This window comes from Aedes aegypti, chromosome 1, assembly GCF_002204515.2.
Source record: "Aedes aegypti strain LVP_AGWG chromosome 1, AaegL5.0 Primary Assembly, whole genome shotgun sequence".
Lineage (NCBI taxonomy): Eukaryota > Metazoa > Arthropoda > Insecta > Diptera > Culicidae > Aedes > Aedes aegypti.
In genome coordinates, this window is record NC_035107.1 from 272,455,835 (window position 1) to 272,472,807 (window position 16,973).

Here is a 16,973-nt window from a genome sequence, read left to right on the forward strand (position 1 = left end):
GACTGCTTCAAATGAAGAGAACAGGATGCTATAGTAATCAAAGGAACACTATTAGTCCTTGTTACATTTTAAACCTTGTTAAAAGTGACAAGTCTCGGTTTTCCAGTAGCCGAGAATGACCTTAAGACAACGATAAAAATGAGTCGAAATCAACATGTTGTTTTCTAATCTTTTATTTATTGTTCTCTAGTTTGAAGAAGTAAGGACTAGGATTCTGATGCATGGACAATATCGGTGTCACTTCCCAACTTTATCAAGGGATCCGATTTTGACTGATAAAGGGGCGCGCCTGCGGAGAGTGTACCCACCACACCCTTCGAAGGGTTTAAAAAGCGGAACCTTTCAATTAGAATCCTTTCCTGTGATCAAGTTAGGAATGACAACTGTAAAAAAACGAATACTTTATCACTTCTCGATAGTGACAAAGTAACACGACATGCACTATACAAAGGACACGGGGTATACTACAATAGATCAAATATTGGTCGCAGTGGTTTATGTTCCGAACAGAAAAAAACCTATTCTATACGTTAACATCAATATAGTACGCCTTTCCCTCAGCCTGAAACATATGCAGTTCGCTAACCAAAACGCTTCTGCCATGTAAAAGACTTTCCCCCAAACCATACACTCCCGCATGAACTGGCGTAGATGCAGTCGGTAGCGTTGCCATCCTTACAGATTTGTCTGGAATATTCTAGATTTTCGAGGCTTTATTTTACAAAAATCTGGAAGATCCAGATAAAATCTGTAAGGTTCTTAATTGAGCATGAGCATGAGCATGATTGACCGCCCGCAGTTGCTACTCCGTTATTGCAAGAACAGCTGTACTTACACAGGGAACCAACAGACACTACTCGGGATCAGTAGCATCCTCAATGTGTATGTGCTGGTGCTCTCATTATTATAATAAACAATACCGGCGCCGACTGCGTCCGAATGCAGATCAATTTGGGAATGGGAGGGAAATGTTGACGTATTACTTGCTTTACAGAAGCCGAGGAGTCCTCTGCACTTCCACAAGAAAACACTGGGAGTTTGGATATGGGAAAGGATTCGTTTTGGTAAACGATAAATATATAATTCGAAATGAATACGTGAGCATATACACGAATGACCGACACTGATAGTGCGGTTACTACACAAACCGGACACGATATTGATTTCGTTGCTCGCTCGACAGTAGCATACAACAGGTTCAACGTATCAAACTCTACACTGAAAATATATATTGTTTTATATTACGAAATCGTTCGTTTGAACTACGAAATTATTCGTTGTTTTCTGCAACGAATTAGTTTCGTAAAATGTATGCAACCAGCTTCGTAATATGATTCAAGCTCGAAATCAAAACAAACAATGATTGTTATAATCTACTAAACATTTCGTAGTCGAAATTTTTTGTTTCGTATTCAGAACGAACATTTATACGCGCTTTTTCTTACCTCCCTCGGATGCGGTCGTGTCATGTTGTATTTTACGAAATGTGTCTACGAAACCTTTCGTTGCAGCAAACAACGACTGAGATATCGTAGATTAAACGATCAGTTTCGTAATACTAAACAATTCGTAATACGAACAACACGATAACGCACATCTACGAATTGTATATCGTACATCTTACGATTATTTCGTAAAGTCGCTGAAACGCGAAATTCTGTCAAGTATAAATAATTCGTACAATGAATGAAAATAGCGTTATATGTACGAAATCTTGTTTTACGAAATGAATTTTGGATAAAATACGAAAATATGTTTTCAGTGTACTGAAGCGTTTTTTTGTTTTTCACAGGCACACTTCATTTTTTCTTCCGCGCAACGCGAACCGGACACAATGGATCCGGATCCCGTCGCTCGTCCACATAGGAACATGCAACAGATTCAACAGATCCAACACTCATAATCTGTAAGGTTCTTAATTTAAGACAAACACAATCCAGACTTTTTCAGACAAAATTTCAAAAATCATCCAGATTTTTTGTAAAATTGACTTGGAATCCCTGGCAGTCGGATTCCATGGTCTACTTATTGATCAACACGTCAGAATGGCAGGCGCCATTGTTGCCTAAAAATAGAACATCACCAGTACACGTATACATTTAGGGTGTCTGTAAGTCCCAAACATTCATCTGGTTTGGTTCTTTGTGTTAGTGCAGCTCATCTGGTGATACTGGAATAGCAAACACAGACGACCAATCAAGCTCAAGCTTGATGTTGAATCGTCTAAGTCTATGGAAACCTTCTACAGATCAGACTAGAATTTCATCAGTGCGCATCGTACCTTCGTGCTGTGCGTACACGAATTCTCTCTGCTCTTGGAAGTTTTCTTAAAAACTACCTAAAGCAATAAAACAGTACTTTTCAGTGCTACACAAACAGTACTTTTCAGTGCTAAAATTAAAAACGGTACTTTTCAGTGCTACTTAAACAGTACTTTTCAGTACTATTTTTTCTACTATTGATCCCTTTACGATCCTTGTTTGGACCCGTGCCTTCGATTTTTCGTTGGACCCGTTGGCGAAAGCTAGCGGTGGTAATCCTTCTTGGACACCGTCTAGGGAAAAAACCTCTCGAAGGTCACGTCTTTCTCGTTTATTAACTAAACATGGTATCAACAACTAACAAAAGGAAGGGTGAATCTCTGAATTCACTACTTCCTTCCAAAAAAGTGGGTTTTAAAACTGTCACTACACGTGGCAAGAATGGAAGAAAGGACGCTTCCCCGGAATGCGAAGTTTCTTCCAAGGGTGAAATGAATAATTGTATTGAAATGAGCAATCAGTTCGATGCTCTAGACAAATTTTCCGAACACCAAATCGAAGCAGCCTCTAGCCCAGGCTCTGTGATTCAAGTGAGGAAGCAAAGAGTGCCGCCTATCGTGGTCAGTTGTTCCGAATTTGGGGGATTTAGGCAGGAGATCTTGAACTCCATTAGGGGAATCAAGGTTTCCTTCCAAATCGCAAAGAAAGGAGACTGTCGCGTTTTGCCGGAAACTCTTAAAGATCGCGAACTTCTTCTCAGATATCTTGAAGAGAAGAAGCACAAATTTTTTACTTATGACGACAAAACTGAACGTTTGTTCAAAGTTGTCTTGAAAGGTCTCTCAAGTGACTATAAATCACCTGAAGAGATCAAAAATGGAATAAATGATTTACTTGGATTTTCCCCAGTCCAAGTAATCATTATGAAAAAGAGAACCCAATCTGGCATTGTTCGGAAAGGGCTTTCTCAAGAATATTATTTAGTTCACTTTAACAAAAAAGAACTAAATAATATTAAAGCTTTAGAAAAAGCTAAACTTATGTTCGATGTCCGTGTGACGTGGGAACATTTCCAGAAACCTGGAGGAAATTACCAGAACCCCACTCAGTGCCGTCGGTGCCAAAAGTGGGGTCATGGTACAAAAAATTGTCGCATGGATGCTAAATGCATGATTTGCGGAGGTTCTTCTCACGCTAAGGACGACTGTCCTGTGAAAGAAGATACCAGAAAATTTCAATGCGCCAATTGCAAAGGCCCTCACAAAGCTAACTTTTGGGAATGCATTTCACGCAAAAGAGTCGTTGAGGCTCGTGCCAAGCAGATGAAGGATAATATCCGTTACGATAACGGTCGTTTCCGGAATTTGCCTGGTAGAGTATCGAACAATGCTCATTTTTCAGTTAACGATCGATTGATTAGGAATCATACCCACCAGGAAGATCATAATCATGCTCATTCACAAACTAATTTTAATCCGTCGGGTAGCCGTTCGAATCTTTCAATTTCGAATGTATCTACCCACGGTAAATCCTTTGCCGATATCGTAGCAGGTAATTTGAACTCTTCCCCTGTTCGTTCCATGAGTACCCATTCTACTTGTTTCAAATCAAATGGAAAAAACCCTACCGCCACAGGTAACTCCTACCCCGCTTCTTCGTCTACCGAAAATTCCAATGGGAAATCATCAGATGATATGTCTGCCTCTGATTTTAATTTTCTAACTGAACAATTGAATCTAATGATTGATGCAATGTTCAAAGCCACCACTATGACTGAAGCAGTCCAAGTAGGTGTAAAATTTACAAATAAAATTGTTATTGGATTACGTTTTTCTAATGGATCCAAATAATAATTTAAATATTTTAAATTGGAATGCTCGTTCTCTGAATGGTAAAGAGGACGAGCTGTTTAATTTTCTTACAGCTAATAACGTGCATATAGCAGTTATTACCGAAACTTATTTAAAACCTGGATCCAAATTTAAAAAAGATCCTAACTTTTTTGTTTATCGTAATGATCGACTTGATGGGGCATGTGGGGGAGTTGCAATCATCATTCATAGGCGTATAAAACATCAACTGTTTTCGTCATTTGAAACTAAAGTTTTTGAAACTTTAGGTGTTTCTGTTGAAACACAGTTTGGTAAATATACTTTCATAGCTGCCTATTTGCCTTTTCAATGCTCTGGACAGCAAGTTAATTGGCTTCAAACTGACTTGCGAAAATTAACTCGCAATAAGTCAAAATTTTTTGTCATTGGTGACTTTAATGCCAAACATCGGTCATGGAATAATTCTCAAAGTAATTCCAACGGCAGAATTTTATTTGATGAGTGCTCTTCAGGATATTTCTCAATTCAATACCCTGATAGCCCTACATGTTTTTCCTCTTCTAGAAATCCATCTACGATTGACTTGGTCTTAACCGACTCTAGTCATCTTTGTAGCCAATTAGTTACTCATGCTGATTTTGATTCTGATCATGTCCCTGTTACATTTCAAATATCGCATGAAGCGATTCTCAATCCTATCAGCTCCACTTTCAATTATTTACGAGCCGACTGGAATATATATGAAACGTATGTTGACTCTAATCTTGATGTTAACATTTCTTTAGAAACTAAAATTGATATTGACAATGCTCTTGAAACTTTAACAAATTCCATTGTTGAAGCCAGAAACATTGCAATTCCAAAATGTGAAGTAAAATTTGAATCCGTGATTATAGACGATGATCTTAAACTCTTGATCCGTCTTAAAAACGTGAGGAGAAGGCAATTTCAACGCACTCGTGATCCTGCTATGAAAATTATATGGCAGGATTTGCAGAAAGAAATCAAGAAACGTTTTGCAGATTTAAGAAACAAAAATTTTGAAAATAAAATTTCTCAATTGGACCCCGGCTCTAAGCCCTTTTGGAAATTATCTAAAATCTTGAAAAAACCTCAGAAGCCTATACCGGCATTGAAAGAGGAAAACAAATTATTACTAACTAATTGCGAAAAAGCTCAAAAACTTGCTATGCAGTTTGAAAGTGCGCACAATTTTAATTTAGGACTTACTAGTCCAATTGAAAATGAAGTTACTCAGGAGTTCGAAAATATTCTCAATCAAGAGAACGTTTTCGAAAATTCCTGGGAGACTGATTTGGAAGAAGTGAGAACTATTATTAAAAAATTCAAAAATATGAAAGCTCCTGGCGATGATGGAATTTTCTACATCCTCATCAAGAAACTTCCAGAAAGTAGCTTATCATTTTTAGTTGATATATTTAACAAATGTTTTCAATTAGCATATTTTCCTGACAAATGGAAAAATGCTAAGGTTGTTCCAATTTTAAAACCAGACAAAAATCCTGCAGAAGCTTCTAGCTATCGTCCAATCAGTTTGCTTTCCTCCATCAGTAAACTTTTTGAAAAGGTTATTTTGAACAGAATGATGGCCCACATCAACGAGAATTCAATTTTTGCCAATGAACAGTTCGGATTCCGCCATGGACATTCGACTACTCATCAACTTTTACGTGTAACAAATTTGATCCGTTCCAACAAATCTGAAGGCTACTCTACTGGTCTTGCTCTTCTAGACATAGAAAAAGCATTCGACAGTGTTTGGCATGAAGGTTTGATTGTAAAATTGAAAAATTTTAATTTTCCAACATACATTGTTAGAATAATTCAAAGTTATCTGTCAAATCGTACACTTCAGGTTAATTATCAGAACTCCAGATCTGAAAGACTTCCTGTAAGAGCTGGTGTTCCCCAAGGCAGCATTTTGGGACCAATATTATACAATATTTTCACATCTGACTTACCTGAGTTACCTCAGGGATGTCAAAAATCTTTGTTTGCGGATGACACAGGCCTCTCCGCCAAAGGACGAAGCCTGCGTGTCATCTGTAGTCGATTGCAAAAAAGTTTGGATATTTTTTCTTCATACTTGCAAAAATGGAAGATTTCTCCTAATGCTTCCAAAACTCAACTAATAATATTCCCACATAAACCAAAAGCTCTTTATTTGAAACCTTCAAGTAGACATGTTGTCACGATGAGAGGGGTTCCAATAAATTGGTCAGATGAAGTTAAGTATCTAGGACTCATGCTAGATAAGAATTTAACTTTCAAAAATCACATTGAGGGCATTCAAGCCAAATGTAACAAATATGTAAAATGTCTCTATCCCCTTATTAATAGAAAATCAAAACTTTGTCTTAAGAACAAGCTTTTGATATTCAAACAAATTTTCAGGCCAGCCATGTTGTATGCTGTACCAATATGGACTAGCTGTTGTAATACCAGGAAGAAAGCTCTGCAGAGAATTCAAAATAAAATTTTGAAAATGATTCTGAGGCTTCCTCCCTGGTATAGTACCAATGAGTTACATAGGATATCCAATGTTGAAACATTGGAACAAATGTCAAATAAAATAATCAATAATTTCAGGCAAAAATCGTTACAATCTACTATTGCCACGATTAATGCGTTATATGTTTAGGTTAAGTTAGGTTAAGTATATTAAAAACTTTTTTTTCTCTTATAAGCAGGTGAAATCAACTCACCTGTAAAAAATCTGAACTGCTACGGCAAATGAAATGTAATATGTTGTTAACAAAATGTTAATAAAATCTTAGATTTGTTTTACCAAATTAGGATGATAGTGTTGTCTAATAACACAGAACACCTAGATATAAGAAATAATGAATGTAATGTTTGGAATGATACTAATAAAGAAATAAAAAAAAAAAAAAAAAAAAAAAAAAAGACTAGAATTTCATCAATGATTCTTTCAGGATTTCTTCCAAGAATTGATTATATCATCTAACAAAGGTGACTCCCAGATCTCTACGCACTATTCCAATATCCTTTCCCATGCAGAGAGATACTCGGTCTCTAGCATTAATAGTTGTCTAACTAACATTCCTGCCCGATGATTGTAAGACTGTGACCGGCACAGTTATTGACTTTTATGTTCTGAGCTCCCGATCTGTGCACATTGATACAAATTAGCTAATCGCAAGCCCCATTCATTAAATATTGTACAACTTTTTTTTGACAATCATTGAAAGGATTTCTTCATGAAATTTTTCTAGAGGTTTCTCCAGGAATGAGTCATAGAATTTCTCCAGCGATTCCTCCAGGAATTTATCCAAAGGCTTTCAAAAACTTCTTCAGTAAAGAAGTTCTTCGAGCAATTCATGTAAAAAAAAAATCTTGAAGGAATCCTTGGAGGCACTTTAAGGGTAATTTCTGATGAAATCCTTGATTGAAACTCATGAGGGAAGAAATTTGTACAAGAATTTTTGGAGGTCAATAACTAATCTCTGGAAAAATTTCCTGGAGGATTAATTGGAAAAATGTTTGGAGTGATTCATGCAGCGATTTTGTTGCCTAATCCCTGGAATAATTCTTGAAGAAAAATTTTGAAATAATTTGTTGTAGAATCTCTGGCAGAACATCTGAATAAATTTCTGCTGGAATCCATATAGGAATCTTGAGAGGTCTACCTCTGGAAATTTCTGCAAGTATGCTTGGACGAATTTATAATTTCTGTAGATATAACAGGAGTAATTCCTTAAGACCCCTGGAGGAATTACTGGATAAAGCCAAGATTTTTTGTAGAGATTTTCCTGGTGGAACCTTTAGAGGAGTCTGTGGAAAGATTTCTGGAGAAAGCTTTATACGAATCGGGAGAAAACGTTTGAAGAAAACGTTTGAAGTCGAGTGTAGTACACGACACTGAAGACGACCTTACAGTTGAGGTCGAAATACACGTATCTGTTGAAAGATACAAACTCTAGTGGAATTAAATGGTATAGTACTAAATTCGGTTTGAAGAATTCTTGAAGAAATCGCTAAACCCTAGAGCACTCCCTAGAATAATTGCTTGAAAAGATCCCGGAGAAATATTTGTCTAAATTCCCAAAGGAATCCCAGCAGTGGCGATTCCCTAACCCTAAATTTACCTGTGCTACGATCACAAATTCTGAATTTTTAGCAACAAATTAGCATCTAACAAGTAGAGCTTTGTTAGAAAGGAAGATTACAACCATTTACTTTGTGTTTCATAAACTAAATTTGCCAAATTATTCATTTTTAGATTTGTAGAACAGGTAAAAAGTGAGGTTACGAGTCGCCTGTGAATCCCAGTAAAGATTATACTGGAGGAACCTATGGAGAAATCACTGGAGTAACTCCTTGCAAAATCTCAAGAAGAATCCTGCAGATATGCTCGAAATAATCTTTGGAGGAACACTTGACAGAGTTCATGGAGGAATTGCTGAAGGTACTCCAGGAGCCCTGTCGCAACCGGTCTAAAAAATCTAGTAACGATCAAAAGTTTTTCCTTGAGGAACTCAAAGAGGAGTTCTCAAAGAAATCTCTGGCGAAATCCTTAGTAGAATTCATAGAAAAATCTCTGTAAGGATTACGGTGAAGATAATCTTGCAGGAATTTATAATGAGCAATTCTCGCTGAAACCAGGCCGCCATCGGAACCCATCGTTAGAATTCCAATTTTATGTCACTGATCGCTAGTTTTCGATAAAACTTAAGGGTGGTCCTTTCTGTTTTCTCGTACGCCAGCTAGCTGAACAGTTTGCGTAAAAGCCCATTTTTCGATAAATCTTGGGTATTTCTTCACGGGATATGTCTCATATTTCGCTTGGAACACATAGCAAACTTAGTGGCAGTGTATAGAGAAAGGATATAGCTTTCATTTAAACTCGAAAAATTTTTTAACGGTCATTTTGAATCTGGCCGCCATCTTAAATTTTGATAGAAAAATCGATTTTTCACCATTAGCGCACCGTTAGTTTTGAATTCTGAGATAACAAACAGAAAGCTGAGGAAAAAATGCGTAAGATAGGCTACAAAAACTAGGTGAGCAATGGTATTTACCCTATGATATGAACGATTTTCTAAATCATGTTCTACGGTTTTGACGTATATGGCGAGTGCAATCAATGCAAACATCATTTTTTGTTTAACAAAGAAACAAGTTTTCAATCGTTGGTGAATTATTTGAGACAGATGATGAATAGGAGTATTATTGTGAGTGAAAAAATCTGGCGGCCATCTTGGATTTTGACGCCATCTTGTTTTTAGGTAGTAGAATGAGTTTTCACCTTGATAGCACTCAACATGTTGAATTTTAATGCTACCGTTACACTTATTCTTCTTCTTGTTCTTCTTTTTCCTGACGTTACGTCCCTACTGGAACAGAGCCAGCCCCTCAGCTTAATTAGTTTTGAAAACAAATTATCAAATATAATTTTTTGACGCTTATTTGCTACCTGAATGATTCTTCTGCATATCTTCGAGTTGAAAATTTTTCTTTCATTTATTTGGTCTAAAACCATCGATAGAACTGAACAATCAGTTGAACAGCTGAGATAAGATAAGAAAAATAGAATCTGATTGATTTTTTAACATGATGAGCACTGAGATGGTAAGAAATCATTCAACTGCTAAAAACCAAGATGGCGTCGAAATCCAAGATGGCCGCCGGATTTTACAACCTCGAAATAATATACTTGCGTTTCGGCATTACGTCCACATTAACATAAAACCTGCCTCTCATCTTTCAATCTCGCTATTTTTCACATGCATGTTGGGCGGTACTTAAAACGATACTTTATAGCTCAGAAAATCAAGGATGTTTTTTTGCTTCAAAATTTAAATTTCCCTTCTGAATTAATGCACTTTTGTCAATGTTTTACGTTAAAACTACAGAAATTACCACAAGACTTACTAATGTCCCGACGCGCAATCTATAAACTTCATTCAATGAACAACAATGCATATTAAAAAAAAAATGTTTGTTTAATACAATTAATGTTTTTGGACGGTTTTCATTTATTGAATTTATTTATTCATTATTACTGAATTCAAAGATATGTCGAAGAATTATTCTGTTGTCAGAAATCGCATTATAAAAGAAAATTCCTATTTAATAACCTGGATTTATGACCAATAAAGCTGAGTATCTGGCTCGGTTCCAGTAGGGACGTAACGTCAGGAATATTAAGAAGAAAAAGAATTATCTTCTTAATAACCCATATAGGCCTGAGTGAAAGAAAAACTCTCATCGCTCAGTGAATAATTAACGGATTTCAACTTTTTTTTTGTCAGTACTCTAGTACACATATCTAGCTTCTATAAGTGGTCAAAGGATGTCGGGTCCATTTGAGAAATGAATGAATTGGATAACCATGTGTCCCGTAGTTGATTGACCCTACAAATGACCAATTTCGGGTCACAAGAATGCCTCAAACTTACGATTAAAGTGGCTTATTTGTATCTAAATATCTCTGGCTAATTTGTATCTAAATATATCTTCATGCATTTTAGCCAACATTCTGTTTGATCTCTAGCTTTCAAGAATTGAAACGGTTTAGTATCCATCAAAACCATAGCCAGTTCTCAAGGCATTAAGTCCGAGTGGCCACATCCGGTACATTCGAAATGGTGTAAACCTCTTCATTTATAATGTTGAATATAAGATCCTAATGATTAATGCTAATCAAAATGAATGAATGTCATTGCAAACAAATAAAGACAGCTTGACATGTCCCAAAACATAGCCTTTTTCACCCAACTTAACCCAGTGACTCACCGGATTAACTCCACTTTTAGAAACCAAATATGTGTACCAGTATACTGACAAAATATTATTGGAATCCGTTATGTATTCGCTAAGCGGTGAGAGTAAATTCTTGACGATATCCCAAGACACGAAAATAGATGACATTTGAACGAAAAACTTGGAATATTTTTTGGTTGATTCTAAGACAATCCATTAAGGAAATCTGAGTGCATTTTTGGATGCTTTCAAGGAAAAAATAATTCTCAAACATTTTTGAAGTTCAATGTATTTCTACTAAGAAATATACTCAGAGAAATCCAAAAAAAAATACTACAGAAGTCTTTGGAGTAGTGTGCAGAGGAGTCTTTGCAAGAAATGTTAGTATAATAGTCATGAATTCATGCCTTATGTTTTGAAAAAAGGCCGATCCATTATTTTTTTTTAAATTTAGCTCAAAATAGTAGAAAAAAAATGGCTTTTTGAGCATGAGCATGAGCATGATTGACCGCCCGCAGTTGCTACTCCGTTATTGCAAGAACAGCTGTACTTACACAGGGAACCAACAGATGCTACTCAGGATCAGTAACATCTTCAATGTGTAAGTACTGGTGCTCTCATTATTATAGCAAACAATACCGGCGCCGGCTGCGTCCGAATGCAAGTCAATTTGGGAATGGGAGGGAAATGTTGACGTGTTATTTGTTGAAAAAAGTGGCTTTTTGAAGAAAAAGTGCAATGGCTTCAAAAAAGAGACTTTAAAGTGACTGGCTTCAAAAAAGTGACCAATTCACTAAAAAGTGACTCGCTACCAGCCTTGTCCATTAAGGAAATCTGAGTGCATTTTTTATGATTTCAAGAAAAAAATCCTCAGAGTTTTTAGAAGTTCAATGTATTTCTACTAAGAAATATACTCAGAGAAATCCAAAAAATAAATCAGAAATTTTTGGAGTAGTGCACACTAAATTGAAAATCACTCCATACTAAGAAAATAGTTTACAAGCAGACGTCATATCGTGCTGTTAACATGTTTATAATCACTTATATCTGGTCTAGTAACATTTTAAGGTGAAACAGTTTGGAATCAAACTTCTAAAATTGCGCTAAAACTTCAAAGTCGCTAATCTCGCGAAGCAGGCATCCAACAATATACGTTTTATTTTGACTTTGTGCACTAGCAGAAAACTTAATACAAAAAGACGGGGTTGGTGGTCTGATGGCTACCGCTTCTGCTTCATAAGCAGAAGGTCATGGGTTCAATTCCAGGTCCGTCCCTTCCCTCGTACTTTAAAGTTGTATATTTCATAGCATAAAAATAGAAGATCACCAGCACTTCTACATTGAGGGTGTCTGTTAATCCCAAACATTCATCCAGTAGGTTCCTTGTGTAAGTGCAGCTGATCTGGCGATACTGGAGTAGCAACCACGGGCGACCAATCAAGCTCAAGTTCAAGCAATCAGAAAGCTTAATATAAGAAGATCAGGAACGTTTGCTTTTGAAAACGTTAGTAGGGGTACAAATTGGCCTTTGTGACGGCCATCTCTGGATTCCGAAATGTTTCACCTTAAGCAAAATGGAGGGATTGATGAAATCATCGTCATAAGAGGAGATATTGAATGAGGATATCATTCATAGAATCATAAGAGGAGATGGAATGGAGAATAATAAAGAATAATAGATAATACTTCTATTGGTGAAATTTTGGAGGAATATCTGTAGAATGTTTGAATGATTGTTAACGTATTTGACACTGAATGCTTTGATTTATATCTGGTAATAATTAAGATTTTTAAGAAAATTCTGCAGAAATTCGTGGTCAGTTTTGAATAACGGTACGAAAAGGGATTTATAATTTTAAGTTATAACATTGTTTTATACTTATGCTCAACGAAATATCCAAATATTCAAAGAATCATACAATCGTTGGCGCCCATATTGGGCGCCATACTGAACCAATAAATCTCTGCACTCACTTAATCACAATTTTCCAAACATCGAACACCAAAATTAAAATGATTGATTCATTTCTACAAATTAGCCCTCTTGCCTCTCCGTCGTCCAGTTCTGCCCCGTTTGAAACCGAAAATAAACATAAATCCATAACGACATGGCGTTCTCCCACATCACATGTTAGGCGAGTCCAGCTTGACATTGCAGTCAGTGACGGAAACATTTGGCAATCTCTGAAAGCGAGCCGTCGAACTAGATTCAATTCACATTCACCACCATTCGACGACAGAGAGAGAGAGACGAGAGCTAATTATAATCTAACCAACTTTTCCGGTTTAGAACGCGACAGAAGAAAAAAGTGTCGGAAAATCAACATATTGCTAACAGATATCACTCTCAGTAGTCAGTGGCTCAGTTTCATGGCGCGCTTACTTTGTTTTGTTTACGCTGAACACATCCGTCGCTCGAATTGAATTTCACAGTTCACGCAGTAGGCAAAGGCATCCGTCAGCAGTGATTTTATGTGTGCGTGTGAACTTAAACCGTTCGGTCGAACAGGTTGTTTCGTCCGAAATGAGACGATATTTGGTTACCTGCTTTATTGGATAACAGGTTGTACCATTCAACTATGCCAGATCGACGGTGAATTCCGTAGATATACCGAACTGAAGATTTTCTACAAATCTACAAATTCCGTAGATATAATTTGCTGAATTCGATTCTGTCTTACCGTTTTTTGTCAGTGTAACTATTTTTAAGTGTATTCTAGGGATTGACTTCGAGAAAATTGAGAGATCGCTTTTTGTAACAATCATGATTTGCAGCACATCATGAGAGCCTGTTTATCGTACACTGCTATAGCTCTGATTAGTTCGAGGGGATAGCAGTGATAAAACCCCTCCAAACAAGGTTCAAATCTGGGGGACGCTTTTGCTATAGGATGTTTGGGGATTATTTATCCAGTAAAATAAAACACTTATCCCCAATGGTAAACAAGCGAGAAAAAAATGATTTTATCATATATTTGGGGCTCTCGTTCGCTACTCTTATTTATCGAACTTGTTGCGTAAGTCTTGTAGCGTAAGTCTACTCTTATTTATCAAACTTGTAGCCGATCATGGACCGCTACAGATGGGTAATTTTTCTTCGCTTGCTTTGATCGTGCTTCTAAATCAAATGAGAACGAATTCTGCAATGACCAGATGTGATATTACAATTTATTGTTTGCAATCATATGTTTCTTGCCTCTATCCCGTTAGTAATCAAAGTCAACTCTAGACTTTTAAATTAGATTGACACATTATCCAACAGTCGAAAGCTGTCCTGACCACGTTCTTTCGAAAACTGGGAAGTGAGAAAGGATGATAATTTGAATTCCTTTTTAAGAGAGTAGCAGAGAAATGTACTCTGCATCCTCTCATAGATATCACGGAAAGTTGTATGTTGTTAGTGAGAATATTATTCCGTTTGGTCAACGTACAGGTTTTTTTTTTTCAATGTAAGGGAAGGAACTGAGATTGAACTCAGGACCTTCTGCTTAGAAAGCTGAAACAGTAGCCGTTAGGCAACCGACCACTTCTACTTAGGATACATCCACCCTAGTGTTAATCAAATCTACGCTCTAAAAATCTGACAAACGGTCGGGACAAGTTTTTGGAGTTGACGCAAATTACAAGCATTCAAGTCTGTTCAGACATTAGAGTGACATGAAGAATTCGGCAAAGATGACGTATTACGTCACAAATCGCACTTACCCTGGAGATCATCGCTGCGGTCGATCTTGAGACCCTGCTGGGTCACGGCAACCAGCGACGCGGCGTACTCTTTGTCGCACTTGCTCTTCTGTATCATGCAGCGTTTCATCGTGTCGAGCAGCTTGAGCTCGGCTTCCTGGCGGTTGAGCAGCGCTTCGTGCGCTGCCCTCCCCTGTAGCGCCGACGAAAAACCCATTTGTACGGCGTGTTCAAAATCCCTGCGGCAATCACATTCAACACACTTCCTCGGGTGACTTTAGCAAGACTTCCACAATACCTTCACCCGGTGCAGATGTGCACACACTATCTTCCACCACTATATCGATATAGGATCTTCTTCTTATTTTTTTTTTGATTACGTCACTGCTGAAACACAATAAATATTACGATCACAGCACAATATAAAATTGTCGCACAAGGCAGATGACGGTAAAGCGCGCTCACTCCGATGAAGCAGCTTTTGATCACGGTGTGTTTGAAACCGTTATTAATGGGAAAAAGTTCACCAATTCGACACCACCACTCAAAAGACATGATATTCGTGCATCATCTACGTAAATTTGAAAAACATTCAAATTACCCTCTTTACGGAAGTAATCTTGATTTGGCGGTTTTGGACTAGAGTGTACATTTTCCGGCCGTTTTATCTCGGGCTTCTGGACAAAAAATATAATTAAAATAAAATTGAACAATATTTTGTATCATGTGAATATTTCTTCGAAATAACCCAATTTCAAATCATGATTACCTTTAATTCCCTCTTTGGACTATTCCCAATTTTTCGAAGATGATTCTTCCATACTATATTTTACGAATAATGGATGCCCAATGGATGAAGTTTTTTTTTTCATTGATAACGCCTTCACCCACACCGTGTTGATGCTTCCAGCGCCTACTTTGCCCGTCGCCCGCCGTTCACTTCTAATTCTTCCTCTTACACGCTCGGTCCGGATCGCAACTGCGAGTTGCGACGTGCGACCGGAAAACAGCGAAACCTGTCACCTACACGGTAGATATCAAAGCACCAATCCAAGTCGGCCCCCAGAACAGTATCGCTTCGTCGTCGTCGTAAGCCCGCACTCGATCAACCGCAACTGCGACCAAAAATGGACAGTGAAAGCGTGAGCCGCGCGCGGTCTTTCACTTTTCGACGTTCACACAGAAACGGGCATTTTTTTTTTTCGTTTCGTGGTTTCGGTTTTGCGGAGTTCGGAGCCACTCTCGAAAAGCTAATAAACGTGTCGCCTTTCGGTCATCGCTTATTCCTGTCACACATCGATCAAACGACAAATTGCATTTTTCGTTGTTTCTTGATGCGGCTTCAATTCCCCGGCGCACGCATTTGCGGCCACGACTACTGCGACTTTGGAGCAGTTTTTTGCGTGTTGCGCGGAGATTTTTGCACACCGACTGATAATGGCCCCCAGGGGACACAGATCGGGTCCGAATTGGCCACTAGGCTGATGGGTTTGGTGGACGGAAACCTGCGGAGAAAGGGAAACAAAAAAAGATGTGATTAGCATGGAAATTCTTCGCCAACTCGGTCAGTCAGTCGTCGCTATTCGCAAATTGCGCAATAGTTGCTGAATGCGGCCCCAATTGCCTGGGGGGAGTATTATCGGTAGTGATTGGAGTTTTTTTTTGGATTGGAGTTATCTATGCACGTACCAACAGCAAAAAAGTAGTGACAATTCCAGCATCTTTTTATTTTTAATTCATAGAATGTTTATAGGCTCAATTATGTGTAAGGCTTTACAAAACCGATTTTTTATTATAAAGTTTATAGATAATTCATTCAATTTTTAGGTATCAACATTAGCTCATAATAGAGCCAAGAATCAAGGTCTTCTGGTTAGTGACCAGTGGTCAATTATTGAAACATCTGAAGGGTAAGAAAAATGATAGCATTAAGAGAGCTTCAGAGACATCTGAATTTCATCTTTCGATTAAAATCTTAAAATAATTTTCCTGTTTTTTTTTTGTATAGACAAAATATAAAGTCAATGCCAATGGTATTGTTATATTTGAAAAGCCCATCTGTTTTCTTTACAAAACATTAATTCAAAATATGTTTATTATTCAAAACATTCATCAGACTTGAAATATCGATCTGAAAATAAAAAGTTGATTGTTGAAAGTCCTTAAGATGCCTGCAAAATCCTCGTAGAAGACTAAATCTCTTTTAAGTTCATTATATTCTTTCACTGAATGTCTCCAGAAGTTTTTTGGATATATCTTCAAAAGCCTACATCGAATGTTCACAGAAGCCTTTTCAGAGTGTGCCAAATGTCGGCATTTTTTTTAGATGATTGTGAAATTGATCAGCAATATTTAGGATAAGTCATCGTCAGAAGCTGCTGTTGAAAATATCCAGAAGTGTCCTCGTGTTAACAAAATTTGATGGAATCATTTGCTGTATATCTCAAGA

General features: G+C 37.4%; 1 protein-coding gene across 9 annotated transcripts in view; it reads right to left on the reverse strand.

The window, feature by feature from the left end:
- LOC5564565 (tyrosine-protein kinase Fer) overlaps positions 1-16,973 on the reverse strand; it is a 212,270-nt gene that overhangs the window by 130,094 nt on the left and 65,203 nt on the right. For 6 of the 9 annotated variants that reach the window (XM_021837843.1, XM_021837842.1, XM_021837839.1 and 3 more), the window contains 2 exons: positions 15,552-16,029; positions 14,546-14,908 (listed from right to left, as the gene is read on the reverse strand). In XM_021837843.1, coding sequence (XP_021693535.1) covers positions 14,546-14,741 — 196 coding nt within the window. In that variant the 5' untranslated portion in view covers positions 14,742-14,908; positions 15,552-16,029. Of the gene's footprint in view, positions 1-14,545; positions 14,912-15,483; positions 16,030-16,973 lie in introns of all 9 variants that reach the window. The other 3 variants (XM_021837841.1, XM_021837847.1, XM_021837840.1) reach the window with 2 other exon arrangements.